The sequence below is a fragment of the Pterocles gutturalis genome, unplaced genomic scaffold (assembly GCF_000699245.1).
Source record: "Pterocles gutturalis isolate BGI_N339 unplaced genomic scaffold, ASM69924v1 scaffold27229, whole genome shotgun sequence".
Taxonomy (NCBI): domain Eukaryota; kingdom Metazoa; phylum Chordata; class Aves; order Pterocliformes; family Pteroclidae; genus Pterocles; species Pterocles gutturalis.
Genome location: NW_010129329.1, coordinates 94,626 through 109,798, shown reverse-complemented (window position 1 = coordinate 109,798; position 15,173 = coordinate 94,626). Strand labels below are relative to the sequence as shown.

At 39.7% G+C, this 15,173-nt stretch overlaps 1 protein-coding gene across 1 annotated transcript in view; it reads right to left on the bottom strand.

The window, feature by feature from the left end:
• The window catches only part of GLIS1 (GLIS family zinc finger 1), a 106,244-nt gene extending 91,288 nt beyond the window's left edge, over positions 1 to 14,956 (bottom strand). Inside the window, exons 1-2 of the mRNA XM_010079913.1 lie at positions 14,805 to 14,956; positions 7,395 to 8,496 (exon numbers count right to left, since the gene is read on the bottom strand). Of these exons, the coding sequence (XP_010078215.1) occupies positions 7,395 to 8,496; positions 14,805 to 14,956 (1,254 nt within the window). The remainder of the gene's footprint in view (positions 1 to 7,394; positions 8,497 to 14,804) is intronic.
• Positions 14,957 to 15,173: the final 217 nt, after the last annotated feature.

Here is a 15,173-nt window from a genome sequence, read left to right as displayed (position 1 = left end):
AGTATTAAAACATATTGGCCTAATAAGAAACATTAATGAGTATATCGTTGGCACAGTTTTTAAACAATATTTAATTTTACTGCTTTTTAATTTGACCAAGCCTTCTGCCAGGTGATTCAAGCTATTTTTCTTTCTTGAGGTTAATCACTGTTCAGAAAGGCTAAATCACTGAGAGTTCAGAACAATTCCATGCCATTTTTAATAATCCCCACAGAACACATACATGGAAATAAAACAAAGCCAAGCACTTAACCTCAAGAACACAATCACGAAGACTTTGTTTAAAATTTTAGAATTTTCAAGCTTTCCACCTTCTAAATTATAAGATTAATAATATTCAGATGCAAGGTCTTTTTTAAATGAAATTTTAGGGGGTAAAAAAAATCTTCTCTCACTGCTCCTAGATATTAGATAGCCTCAGACTGCCTTCGAATCACTGAATGCAATGTTCTTTCCCAAGTCTTCTGGAGACAACTCACCTTGCCAAAATTATGCTGGACCCCACATAATTATAGTTTTAGGACTCAACTGCTGGACTCATCTTTGAGGTGTATTAAGACATTCCTACAGGAAGCAGGTAGTTCACAATTATATTTACTGCTCTGTGACTAGAATGGAGAATACATCTGACTAGTTGAGGGCCTATCACTTGATCCTTACTACTGTGCCGATTCATATAGTGAAACTGATGGACGATTTAGTCCCAGACACGATGCATAGTGAGAAAGAAATCTTGTCACACTTTTGCTACATGGGAAATGGTGAGCTACAGAAATCCTCAAGAGTTATTGCAAACCCAGTGCTTAGAGGCTGGAAAGCCTTTCCCTTTTTGCATCTTCAGATGTGATTATTTGATAGAATTCATTGATCTGCATGGCAAAGAAAGTGATCTTGTGGTGCAGCTGGAATGAATTGGGAGTTAAGAGGCTGCTTGCAAGATATCTTCAAAAGGTGATGCCCCATGAGAGGTTTATAGGTCTGTGCTGAGACTGGGGTTTGAATAAATCTGCATGTGGATTATCATCCAGAGCCAGGCCACAGCAGAGCTGGAAATAATTCTGAGTGTCTTAAAATGAGAAAGAATCACTACTTACTGAGTTTTGTGGGACAAGAGGATGAAGATAAAACATGGTATCGATATGTCATTTTTGTGTGCAAACTGGGCAAAGGGAAGGGAAAGGAGCCTAGCAGAAATTTTCCAAAAAGACTTGGGAGACATGCCTAGAAGTTTGTCTGGCAGCCAGACATCGTAGGTCACAACTAATAAATTTCACTGTTCTAATCTGGACATACTTTAGCCTATATTATTTGACAAAGAACATGAATGACTTTGCTCTGCGTGCAGGAGCTCTGATGCAACTACCTCTTCTATGTGCCACAATGGTGCCAAGCAGCAGTCACTGTGGAGAACCATTTCTAGTACAAAAATGTTTCCCTCCTTTGAGATGTTCTCTGTCAATCAGACCATTGTCAGGTATTTTTCAAAAGCTCAGAGTGTTGAGGATTCTGACAAATGTCTGCTGCTCTGTAGGAAAGCAGATCGTTTTCCTTCTACTCAAATCATGTCACAGTTGGAACTGTGGTAAAAAATATGTATTTCAGTAGCCAAATCAAAACACTGAATAATGGAGAGAAGAGAAACCAGTCCAGGATGAGCTGAAATGTAATTGTTTGGGGGACTGCACTAACAAAATAAAAACACTGAATAAATCAAACTTTTAAACAACCAAAAAAAGCATCCCATGCTATACCTCTAATTACCATATTCCATTTAACAGATCTCTTCAATGTCCTGTATAACATTTTTAAGGCACACAACTGAACTTGAAAACCATTCTGGGTGCTGGCAGCAACAGTCTGAATTTACTTCATTGTATTTATTTAGATTTATGTGAACAAAAAATCCTGAGAGCATGCCAGTCAGACCTAACTCATATCAAACTGCTGGAAAATAACAAAAAAGGGAGCCAGCCCTGCTTAGTCAGATCAGAACTCCATCTGGCCCAGCACCCTATACCTTTTTCTATCAACCTAATAAAGCAGATGCACCTCACAGAATATCCTGAAGGTCAGCAATCCCATCTGCACTAAGACCTGAAAATTTGCATTTCTGTCCTACTGCGGTCCCAGCGGAATCTGGGCCCAGTGCCTTCTACAGCTTTTGCTCGGCAAGATCTGCTAGAGCGGAGTTCTCCTGTGGACAGACAAGAGTTCGAATTCACCAACTGCCACTGGCCATGAGCTGACACAGTGCCAAGCCTAAAGCCATTTGCCAGCTTGCCCTCTAGTGCTGGTGCATACTTAAACCCATTTGTACTGCCATGTAATCTGTAATGGTTTTTGTAAACAAACAAACATTGTATTTTCACCAAACCACTGAATTGCTGTCTGCTCCTCTAATCAGAGTGGTTTTAATGCTGCAGTTCCTTGACAGTATCAGGAAATGCCTTCAGAGACCTAACAAAAAGAGAGATCTTTAGTGAAGCAACTTTGATAGAATGGATGTTTCCTACGATTGACTTCAAAGGAAAGAAAGTGAGGCTATTATTATTGTTGTTTTTTTAAAGCACTCCTTTGGCATCAGTGCATGACACCCTTCACTCCAAAAGCTGAAAATCCTTTCCAGACTTTGACAACATTCCCTCAAGTCAGGCATGGAAACTTATTGTTTAGGTGAAGTAACTCAAAAGCATATAAGCTGGTGCATGCAGACCTATTTTCCCTGCAGATGCAGACTGTCCCTCAAACTCATGTGTAAATGTAGCCTGTAGAGATCTCATAACTTACCGTGCACTGCTAGACACATGCTCCCCACTGACTGCAGACAGCATAATACTTGCTATCTACTGAGAACAGAGATTCCACACTGGTTTCCTTAGCAGCAGAAGCAATAATACTAATCTGGTCAATAGGCCCCTTTCTCCTATAATTGTAATAACCAGGTTGCTGCCCATGAAGTGTTACAAACATAGCTGAGCCTTCTGATGCAAGTTTTCACAGGTTTATGACATGTCAAACCACCTGTGCCAGAGATGTACAATAAAAATAACAGGAAGTTCAGCACGACCGCTATCTTTTACGTAATCTGTACAAAAATCTGTTTCATAGGTAAATTGCAAATGGTTGGTTTGTTTGATGTAGTGATTTGAACACAAGATCTGCACTGGAATGCTGGAATTGCCTTAAGATGCCTTTAGGCAAGTTACTTACCATCTCTATGTCTCAATTTCCCCATGTTTAATGTAGCACCTACAGCGTCTCACCCTTGGGGATGCAAAAGAGCTGACTACAAACAGCACAGGTGCTGAATTTCACTGTGTACAATACAGCACCCAAGTCATTGCACCAAGCCTATTCCGAAACTGAATATGTTGCAAATATCCAAGAAAAAAAGATTCTGCTTCAAAGTCTTAAGTATCTAGGCAAGAACACAATGTGACAGACAGGTCCAGAACATACTCAGGGGGCATTTGTTTCTTTGAAATACTATGGCTTTGAAATACTATGGCTATTATCACTGTCCAGCTCCCTTCATGGATATCACACATGTTATGATACCCAATTTCTATAAACACCAATTGCATATGTAGAAATTACACAAAGATAAATATATTTACTTTGATCATGTCTGTGGAGACCTACAACATAGGTTTCCTGAGCACATATGTATGCAATGATGGGAACTTAATTTTCTACTTTTTATGAAGCCACAAGAGTGCAAGAAGATAAACTGAAAAGCCAAGTATGGATTTGTCCAAATCAAACAATGCTAGACAACTAAATGAGCAGCTCTATATTGCAAGCAGAGGCTTAAACGGAGGATGCAATATCTGGAGATCAGGAGGGTTGTAACCACCAAAGTATTGGAAGAACTGAAAGACAGCAAAAGATGCAGCGATGAGAACCTTTTTTTTTTTTTTCAAATAAAAACCATTTAAGCTTGCTAATTTTTGCTGTCTCAGACAATCAAAATTCCAATTGTCTGGGACATCAAATCTAAAAAAGCATGAAATTAATCTTCAGAAGTTAAAGTCTTAAACGCATTGCATCATTATTTTTGTTGGATATATTTTTGATTACAATGCAGATGAACCCCAAATTTAATAAAACTAAAATAACATGAGTTAAGTATGAAACATAACAGGATATTGCAAAGAGATTAGGTAGTTTCCTTTAGACTACTTACAGAGCTCAAGGAAAAACCAAACTGAGGGGCACAATGACGAGAAAGCACTGCTTAATTAGCATATGTAACAGAATATGAAAGCAGAATACTCATAGTACCAGTTTTGGCAATGAAGCACAGCGAACAGAATATGGACCTGAAACATCAGTAGTTCTCTACACCAGATACTGTTTTGCCTGTCGACTGTCTGTAGTAAAGAAAGAAGCAGGCTAGCTAAATTTAAACCAGCTGTAACGATGAGAGTGTTACAGTTGGACTGAAGGAAGCTTACCTCATGAAAGTATTGTGGAAACTGCTGTTGGAAAGATAATAAAAGGATTAACTGCAGTTTTAGTGAACCATTTACTTTTCAATCAAAATGTCTCATGTATTTCCTGTTCTCAAGTAGCTTGAATTCCAAAATTCCTTTGTCTATTACAGTACATAGTAGCAAAGCCTGTCATAAGAAATTAATAATTTTACATGGAAAAGTACTTTCATGTATGAGCGTGGGGTGCTGCTTGCTGTTAGCTTCTCTTGAGCAGTTCAATACCTAGTCAGCAAGTAATTTTACAGAGAGGAACAAAATCAAGGGCTTAAAAAAGAAAGTACAATAGGAATTGTGAACAGGGAAAGAAAATCTCCACTACAAATACCAAGAGATGTAAAGTTACTTTAACAGGGCTACAGCAAAAACGAAACAAAATCTCAGACTTCTATAGACAGAGAATGAATTGCCTTCTTAATTTGCAGGAATATCAGCACAATTATTACCACATCAAAAGAAAAGCCATCATTTCAAATGACATGACATCACTGCACAATGAAACACTGCACGGCAACCCTTGTTTAAAGTGGAATGGAATTCACTGGGCAAATAATCCCTACTTGATATTAATAACTTTAAGGAGCTGTGTTGCAGCTTTGGATCTTGTCCCTGCTAGATCAAGGTCTTTCCAGGGTACAAAACTAAATTTGCAAAGACAACACATTTTTCATGTGTTCACTTGGATCCAGCTTTACTCCACACAGGACTCCAGGCTGTAACACTGAATACGTGGATACCTCTGCTGACAGTGGAAGGCTCTTATTCTGGGAATAGAAGAGTTAACTGCAAGTTGTGCAATGTAAAGCTCCTAATTCTGATTGGGTCATTCCATGTATGGGAACAAGTACAATATCTGCTCAAACAAAACATATCTTTATGTACTTACGTGTCAGGGCTATATACGTGTGCCATGAAGGCTGTCTGCAATATCAGATGCAAAGGTTTTTCCAACATATACACAGTGTTAAACCTTGAGATGTTATCAAAAGCCAGTTCTTTAATGCAGATGAACATAATTGAAAGTGGGAAATTTTTAGCATTTGCTAAGATATTACATGATTTAATGTCTCTGGTTTATCCAGTTTCCTGTAGGAATGGGAATGTAACATTAGAAATCTGCTATACAATACCTGCAAAATATGCATTTTGCAGAAAAAAGACAAAAGTTCCCTCACCCGTGTAGTTTACTGAATCTTTCAGCATCATAGTAAAGCTAATTGGGGTTTCACATTTTTAGTATTTCTTTTAAGAAGTCTGAGATAAAAGTGGGAAGAAGACTGATCTCATTACAGATGATAAAAACAGTAAAAAAAAAAAAAAAGTAGCCTCAAATAAAATCTGTGGGTATGCTTTCACATCTTACTTACGCATACTTTTCTTTGAAAAGAAGCAACTAACTTGCATTATCCTTTGATTATTTATGACCAAATAAAAGATATGCATAGGAAGATAAATTCCTTTTGTACTTTTACAAATCGTGATTGAGCTACTTCTGGAAACAAGCAAGTCAGTTATTTCTCTCAAAGGAAAAAGAAACAGGTAAGTCTTAGAGTGTTTCCTTTTTATCTTGGACAACTTGATTGTGTTCATTAAACATCTGCATTGTTTCCAGTATTACTTTAGGGAATACCCACTAAACAGTGCAGATATTAAGATAACGTTTTTCATTTATCCAGTGGAAGTAAAAAAATAATCAGGATGACCACTTACAGAGAAAGTTTTTCTCTGTAAAACATTTTGGATACTGTTGTTTTCTTCCTTCTCCCTTCCATAACCATTGTAGGCCAGCAAGCTTTTTCTTGAACAAATGAAAAAAGTAAGCTTTTTATATAAACATTATTTCCTATTCCTCCATAGAAAGCTACAGCTTGCCATGGAAAAGTTTGTCTTGATCTAACTTCCTTAAAAGCATTTTCCATTATATCATTCTCTGATCAAAACAATAAAACAGACATATAGTCAAAAACTCTGCCTATCAAGACCCACAACCCACTGCCATAACCATTCCCTTTGTTTGTACTTATTTGTGTGTGTATGTGCATGCATGCACACGCGTGCGCATGTGGGTGTTACAAATAAGACTTTCCAAATTTCATGGCCCAATTTGGAAGCTTATGTCAAACTTGTTTTGCTTCATCTGTTTCAGTCAGGGTCTTATATCATTGTTGTTTCAAACATGTGGAAAGCTTAATGGAAGTCATTAACTTTTATTTTAGTTTGGCCATATTGTCATCATGGTAGGCAGATGCAGAGATGGTGTTATTCCCAAGATCCTCTTTTTGGAACACTGATGTTGTTTACATCTTCTTGATCAGAACAGAACAATGGTTTTTACTTATTTTTAAAGCTCTGTTTTGTAAATTAAAAAAGCCCCTAAAAAACCTTTGAAAATGTAATTAAAGATATTCCTTTTATTCTTTTAACTGTTTAAAATCCTTAACAAATTTCTTTTTATTTTCTAAACTACCATTTGAAACTTTTGCACTCACAACTCTATGGGTTATTGTTCAGCAGAAGGAATGAAAAGAATTTCATTAGATGTGTTTTATGTTTCTTGATTAAAAATGTCACCCGAGGCTCAGTGACTTTGTTTTATGTTAAATGACTGCTGCGTGCTTTGATCATCACTTTATTAATGCTTTAATGAATATTAAAAAAAATAAAGCACTGTATTAAAAGTTAAGCTCTCATATAAGGAAACTGAATCCCTTTTCCAAGAACTACAGTATTTCTTACTCAAACATTTCCTCCTAGATTAAGGTTTTCTCCAGTACCCCTTCAGCCTTCTGAAGACTAAGTTACAGGAAAGCACAACAATTATATTGGAATAAGATTGAAGTGAGAGCAAGAAAGAGAGCAGAGTAGCACGTTTCTATTGAAACAAATATATTCCAGACTTACCATGCACTTGTTTGGTTTTTCTCCAGAATGAACCCTCATATGAATCAGCAGTTTGTAACGCGCATTGAAGGGTTTATATCGGCGGACACAGCCTGCCCAAAAGCAAGTGAAATCCTCTCCTTTCCGCTGGTCAATGTGAGTCTTTTCTATGTGTCTGACCAGTTCATCTTGTTGGTCATAAGTGGCACTGCAGTCAATCCACCGACAGACCTGTTTGCCATTGCTGAGGTCCTGTTCATCTCCGTCGCTGGGCTGAAAAGACTTTGGAGACATGGAGGTATGTAAGTGAGGCAGTGTCCCTTGGGTCTGGCTTAGCTGCTGGTGTAGATGGTAAGGGGGAGGCAGCCCCTGGTGATGTCGAAAAAGATCAGCACTGGAGGAAAAATCGTCAGCTGGTTCTTGTTTTAAGAAACTCACCTTCTGGGTGCTGTGAGAGGTGTTTTGATGAGGAATGCTAGTACCATTCATCATAAGGCTGAGGCTTCCATTCTCCTCAACCTGCTGCATTTGTATCTGCTCACAGTCACCTCTGTCACATTCAGCGGAAACAGGTAAAAGACATGCTGGAGAGGAGGGAATGCTGCAAGGGTTGCCAGGCTGAGAGCAAGACTGGGGGCGAGAGGATTTTTGAGCACTGTGATGACTGATCTCCACAGGATGAGAGGAAATGCCAGCTGAATTAGTTCGCAGTCCATTCACACAGGTGACCAGTGACGTCTGTGATGTGCGGATGATAGCTGTAATATCAATTCCTTCAGCTGAAGATGGCACAACAGAGATGCATCTCTTCTTCACGTTGCTTGTTTGTAGCCTGGCTGAGTGCTGAGGGGTGCCAAGTGACAAAGGACCCAGAGAGGAGCCGTGTTCATTATTAAACAAGTAGGATGAAAGTGAATTTGTAAAGCTATTATTCATTAGGTCTATTTCAGGATGCAGACTACCGGAGGCTCTCAGCTCCATCCCCTCCGTAATCCTCCTATGTGCGGAAGCCTCAGACAGAACCTTGTAATCACTCGGGCATTCTTGTTTAATGTGCTGAGCCGGGTGACTTCCATTCAGGCATGGAGCAGCAGAATCTACAGAGTCTTGAAACCTGGGCGACCTGTAATACAGTTTTCATTAAGCATCACTACCACAGGATTTATGATTTTTGTACAAGACACAACACTTGTTAAGCCCCAGAGAATGGAAGCACTTGCTCTCTGCTGAATGTTGCCTGTCTAATGCAGCAATTACACCAAAAAAATCTGCAATGCTTCCTCTATAAACCTTGTAAAGGCAGCATCGTTTTACACAGGATTAATTTTACACACTGGGTTACACACAGAACAGACAATCTCCCCTCCACTGCTACGGGCAGTTCATCAATCACAATCTAGGTTTTCAATGCATAATAGATCGAGTAAAACAATAGCTGAGAATGAAGTTTGAGAGCTTTGAGCATTTTTGAATTATTCAAATATCTGCATTTTCCTCAAAGCACACTGGAAAAATGCCTTGGCATTCTTGCTCACATGAATCAAAAAAGGCGAGCTGAGCTTTGCTTACATGTCAGAGAGATGCTTTCCTTCACTAAATTAATAAAGGAGCAAGATGAGTGCAGAAAAAAAGGAATACAGAGAAAGAACAGATCACTTTCAACCAGTGGTCTAGAATCGATGAGAGATCAGAGGAGCATTTACTTCTAAGAGGTCTACAAAAGATAACTAAGTTCACAACCGGTAGATTTAAACTGGCAGTCTACGTATTCCCATTTCCATTTTTCATATTAAAGTCTACATGGGTTTGCAAATCACAAGAAGATTGTTCTGCAGAGTGATTTTTAATCTCTTTTGATGTGTGCTGAATCAAATCACTCAGGAAGCAGAACCTTGAGGAACCCCACACAGACAGTTCAGAAAACACTGCATTTAGGAAACGTTTCCTCCTAGCATTTTCTTCTGAGCTGTTAGCAACTGGTTTATGCTTTAAAATAAAACACTTAATCTCAGCTATAAACATTTACTGTAGATGATCCAACTGCGTTTTTTCTTAGAACGAGTGGGTGTTCCCTACATATCCCTAAAGCATGGTAGGGTTTAACCTATGGCTTCATCACGCAGCGATGTGCCAGACCGAGAAGAGGAAACAGTACATCTGTGTGCAGGAAAGCTCTACCTGAACTAACAAACCCTCCAAAGAGGTGCACCATGGCTCTTATACTGACGTGTTCCAATTAAATGAATTTTATGCTTTTTGATGCTAGCACCACAAAAGCTGAAGAAAACCTGGCCATTTGGCAACCTGTGTGTAACAACAGAGCTCAGTCAAATCTGACACATTTTAAAGCATGGAACACATATACACAGGGTATTTTGGACATACACATATGTTAAACTGTGAAGCTGCTGAATAAACTGCATTTGTTTTACAACTTAAATGATTTTATCACTATTATTTCCATTAATCCACCACTAACATTAAGACAGGAAGCTGGGATGACTTCTAACACTTCTTTGGTAACAGTTCCCAAAGAAATTACTGATTAGAAAAACCAAAACAAAACTAAATCAAAAAGCTTCAAAAATACTTCCTTCCCATAAAATGAAAGGTGTCAAAAAATGACACCTGTCTGAGGCACACAACTGGCAACACTGCATTCACTAGTGACGGGTTTCTAAGCTCCAACAGTTTGCAGTCAGTAGGGCTTGATACAAAAAAACCCCTTTAAGGTCATGTGAGAAGTGAAATTCCCCACCGTTCATTGCTATAGAACAATCAGATCTTGCATTTGCCACTAGAAGTTTAAAAAGACTACATTTTAAAAATTTAGAGGCTTCCATAATCCATTAGTTATAATTTCTCCCTCTAGGTTTGCACAGTTGGTCTCAGGGTAAACTTAAAGCACCTGGTTTTGCAGATGGTAAATTTACCAAAAAAAAAAAAAAAACAACAAAAAAAAACCAAACAAAAAAAACCAAAAAACCAAACCCAGCAGTATTCATACGTTATTTTTTAACATTTGCAGATCCATATGCCTGTAAAATATGTGTCATAAGCATACATAAAAACCTTTTATTGCACATGTTTGGGAAACCCTGCCCTGCTTGCTTGTAGCTTCATTGCTCAATAGAAAATGTGCTGGTTTAAACTCATTCTGAAAAAGTTTTTACAGCTACTATGCCGGGCACAATATTTCCTATTACTTAGCTTCTATATGAGAACTCTTCTACATAATTCATTTTGTATCATAGTTTAGTGGTCCCAAAGCCTTGGGCTAAAGTAAAGACAACACATTTCTTACATCATATAAAGCTAACCCACTCCTTACGTTTCAGCCTGTGATAACTGGTGTCATATTATTAAGTTTTATGTAAATTTCTCATCTTGCCAGAAATCCATGTGAGGAGTTCAAGCTGGAGTCGGTGCAGAGTACCTGCAGGATGGATACGAACCTCCCTGTCCTGAGAAATATCAGGTTTCCAAAACTCCCAGCAACATCTATCTGCATTTCCAGAACAAGATCTTACTCAGAGTCAGGGACTGTATCACTGTGATGCTGCAGTGCAGGATAGGTGACATGCAAAAGAGGGGAGTTTGGAACCAAAAGGCAAGGTGGCATACCTTATTTCAAAAGTAAATGAGATGAAGGCACTGAATTTATGCTTCCTATTACCACAGTCATGTCTTATCCGTGCTCTGCCTACATAATGATAAGCACGGGCTACTTGTGCAGATCAGAAGCAAGTCCTTTCTGGAAGCTGCAGTTTTCTCTGTAGCACTGTATATTTAAATATGTTATATACCCTGTGTTAGTGAACTCTGCTGGGAGACCCTGGCACTCTTTCAATTTCCTGATGTTTGAGTGTTGGGATACTTAACGCCCAGGTTGCAGTAGTGCAAGCATTCTCTATTTCTGGCAGAATTTTGCCATCACTGTTCTAGGGAAAGCCCTGCTCATTCCTCTCAGTTCTGGGGGGTGGGAGGAGAAGGGGCACAGAAACAAAACTGATGCAAGAGAGAGACAAGCTGTCTGGCACCCAGCTTGCTGGGTGGTGCCTCTGGTACCTCTTGACTATTTGCTCCTGTAATGGCATCTTGCTGCTACAGCCAGGGATCAGATTCCAGGCCTGGTACACTCAGTCAGTGCTGGCCATAAGGATTTCATATTCTCTGAAAAGTAGCAAAATATAAATGCATATGAAACAAACAGCCAAGAGGAGAGTGAGAGGGACAAAGGACAGTGTAAAAAGCACTGTGAGGGCAGGCAGATCAGTATGAGCAGCTCTGGGGGGCTTCCAGATGAGTAACACTGGAAGGCAGTGGGGTCAGCAGGAGAACGTACCCCACAAACCTCTCTTCACATGGAGAATCCAGGCACCAGAGATGGACAGTCTGAGGCAACAGAATTGCTGCTTAAGCACGAAAACTGTGTAAGGCCTTCAAAGAGTAACAGCAGGCTCCCAGAGGATACCAATGCAGTGTTTCCAAAGAGACTCCCTTAGGTGGTAATTGGAGCCAGAGCACGAGGCCAGTAGCACCATGCCAGAAGTACTGCAGTTCCCAACTACCCTCAGAGGAAAAGATGACTGTATCCATAATCTCCAGATTATTTACAAAACATACATGCCTTCAATTGCCACTGTGAATGTGCAATCAGTGATAACTGACAGTTTTAAGAAGTGGGAGGGGATTGTTCTGCTGCACATCCAGGGACCCTCTGCGACACTATCTGACGACTCTGATGTTTTCCCTGGGTTTTATATGCTGAGCACAGAGCACAGTGTGGGTGGGTTTGCTGTGTCTGATAATGGATTATTTGACAAAAGGCCAATGTTAGCTGTGTGCTGACTCCAATTGTGGTAAAGAAAGCATTAGGACTTTTCCAGTCCCACACACGTTGCATTCACAGATAGCATGTAGCAGCAAATATGTCGCACCATTTAAAAGCTATTAACTGGGTTGGGAAAAGGGGCCAGGAAGAAGAGGGATCGTGATTCTTCGATTAAGGCAATCACCCCTAGAATACAGATTCCAAGAGAAAGTGATTCCAGGAGAAGCTGAAGAGGATACCAAGTTTCAGTGCACTGAGGGAAAAAAGGACAAAGCCAATCATAAACCCAAATCCTGAGGGAGATTTTGAATTGTTAGGGGAGGTGCTCTCTGGTTTGTTTGGGTTTTCCTTGGATGTTGCACATCCTAGAAATGCAGAGTGGTTCAAAGCTCAACCCAGAGAGATAGTTTGAATTTGTCTCTCTCTTTATTTCTGTGCTGGTTACTAGAGCTGGACAGAAAAACAAAACAGAGTTTGCCCTGATTTCTGTGTGCTTCAGTATTTGTCCATTTCAGCCTTATTTCTCTCATCTATTTTCTAATGAAGGTTGAAATCTGGGGAGGCACAGAGCCCCCTTGGCTCCCATTGACTTCATTGGAACCTCATGGGCATTCACCCTCACCTCAGCTATGTTCTCCTGTTTCCAGATCTTCAGAGAAAGACCATGGTTTCTGTTACTTTATTGTCAAGAACCTTTAGCGTCACAACCACCATAAACAGAAATCATCCCAACTGCTGTCCACCTTCTCTCACAACACTTTGGCTCTGTACCATATGTCTCATGAGTAGCACGGTGAAAAAATTAGACATGATGTCTACAAGGTCCAGAGAGCAGAGTTGGGCATTGGCTTTACCTTGCAAATCCCCAGCAGACAAAAGTAGTACTAGCCAGGTGAACATACAAGCAGACCAAGACCAGTGGGACACACAAACAACCCCTAAAGGAATGGAAGGGTCCTTCAAGATATTCTCCAAATATTTCCAAACCGTTGCTTAGAAGCAACAGAGCCTCAAGGCTTTAGACCATGCTACAAAGCAAAGGAGAGGGAATCAGGCCTATCACCTGCTGCTTTCTCATGTTATTCAGCAAACAATCCTTTATGTTGTTCTGGGAATCCTCTTCCAAATGGGGGCTAGAAGGGGTTCACATTTCCGAGGGTGGGTACTGTGATCCCCAGTATGCAGGTATCTGTCATTTCCTCATTACAGATTTTACAAAAACGTTCAAAAAGATCTAAGCAGAGTACTCTCTTCCTCCTTTTGTTTGCTCCTACTCTAATTATCTTTGTTTCATAATTGTCCTCACTGACAGAACAAAAAAAGGTTGATAACTGCCAGTCCCACATTGAGCCCTAAAGAAGCTAGGAGAGAGCAGACTTACATCCAGCTACAACAGCATCTACAAATCTTTGTAGTGATAGCAGAATATTTGGCTATGTGGCATGGATATTATTTACTCCTTTCAAACAAACAAACAAACAGCTCTTTCCACTTGATTGCCATATTGCTGTGCCTCCTCCTCCTGAAAACACAGATGTTCTTACCCCATCAGTAAATGGAAAAGGGGAAACAAGACATAACTATCTATAATAAAATCAGAAACAATCAGATTTCCAAGACCAAGCTATAAGCCATATTTCCTCTTGCTGTGACTGTGGAAATTTGGGCTTGATAGTTCCATGCACATAGTGTCAATTATTCCAAGTATCTAAGATAAAGGCTGCAACTTTATTGAGGTTTTTCTTTTCTACAGCTCTTCAAAAAGGTCAAGATTATTCCGTATTATATCCCCTGCCAAAAAGCAGTGTAATTAAAACAGATGGACAGATTTTAATTTGTAGCAGGCTTCTATTCACAATGGATGTCTGTTTAGGGTACTTGTTTAAAATCTGGTAATGTTAAATTTGTAACAACAACAAAAAAATAATGGAGTTCTGTGTTTTCATATAATTAATTTATAGCAAATGTTTAAATAGAGATTCTGTTCTTAGTATATCCAACTACAGTGTATATATCAAAACCAGAGACCAAATTTTCACATTACGGCCTTAAAAGCAAATACCAAGGATGTGGCTGTATGGGAACATTGAAAATACTTCATTAAAGGAAACGCTGTAGAAATAAAAGTGGCATTGGCTTCCTGTAGGTTTGATGGTGGCATGCCAAATTGCCATATGGGAGACATTGGTTTGGGAGTAAGTATCATCCCTGCCTTCCAGGCTGCAATTTGGAAACAACATGGCGTTGGGGTGGAGGTACAGAGGAGGCAAGTCTGACCCTACTTAAGCCCCTGGCAAAACTCTCATTGACTCTTGAGCATGCTGAAGAGCCCCCACAGAGAAGCTGTATTTAAACGTCAATGCAGGGGGCTGTGGCTGCATATACAGTGACTCCTCCTGGCACTGCCTTGGACAGTTGTGTGTGCACACGTGCATGTCCCCGCAGTGCAAACCTGGAAATGCGCAGTGCAGTTAAACAAGCATCCAAAGGACTTCTACTCTTTCAAATGTAGCCCCCACAGATGCTACTGGGAAACAGTTCTGGCAAAGCGCTCCAGAAGAGCAAAGTGTATCAACTGATAAAACTCGCAGCGATACCTTATATCCGAGTGTGTCAAGTTCAGCTGACCAACATGAAGCAGTCTCTCACAAGACAGCGGGTGGTCTCGCATGAGTGGGTTTCCTGTGTGGATGAATAGACCTTGTCTGCAGACAGGTACTGAGCTACTTGTCATCTCCATGTCCATCATGTTCTTCTTCTCAGAGATCAAATTACAATGATTGTAGCCACCGTTCACTGTCAAAAAAAAAAAAAAAATTACAAGCTATTGACTAAGAACCCTCTATGCTCATTACTTTGTATGCTCATTTGCACATTTTGTATGCTTATTTTGGACCTCCTTGTAAAACTCTTGTAGATGACACGGCAGTGGAAATTAAAGGTTTCACAAGGAAGCAACAATTAAT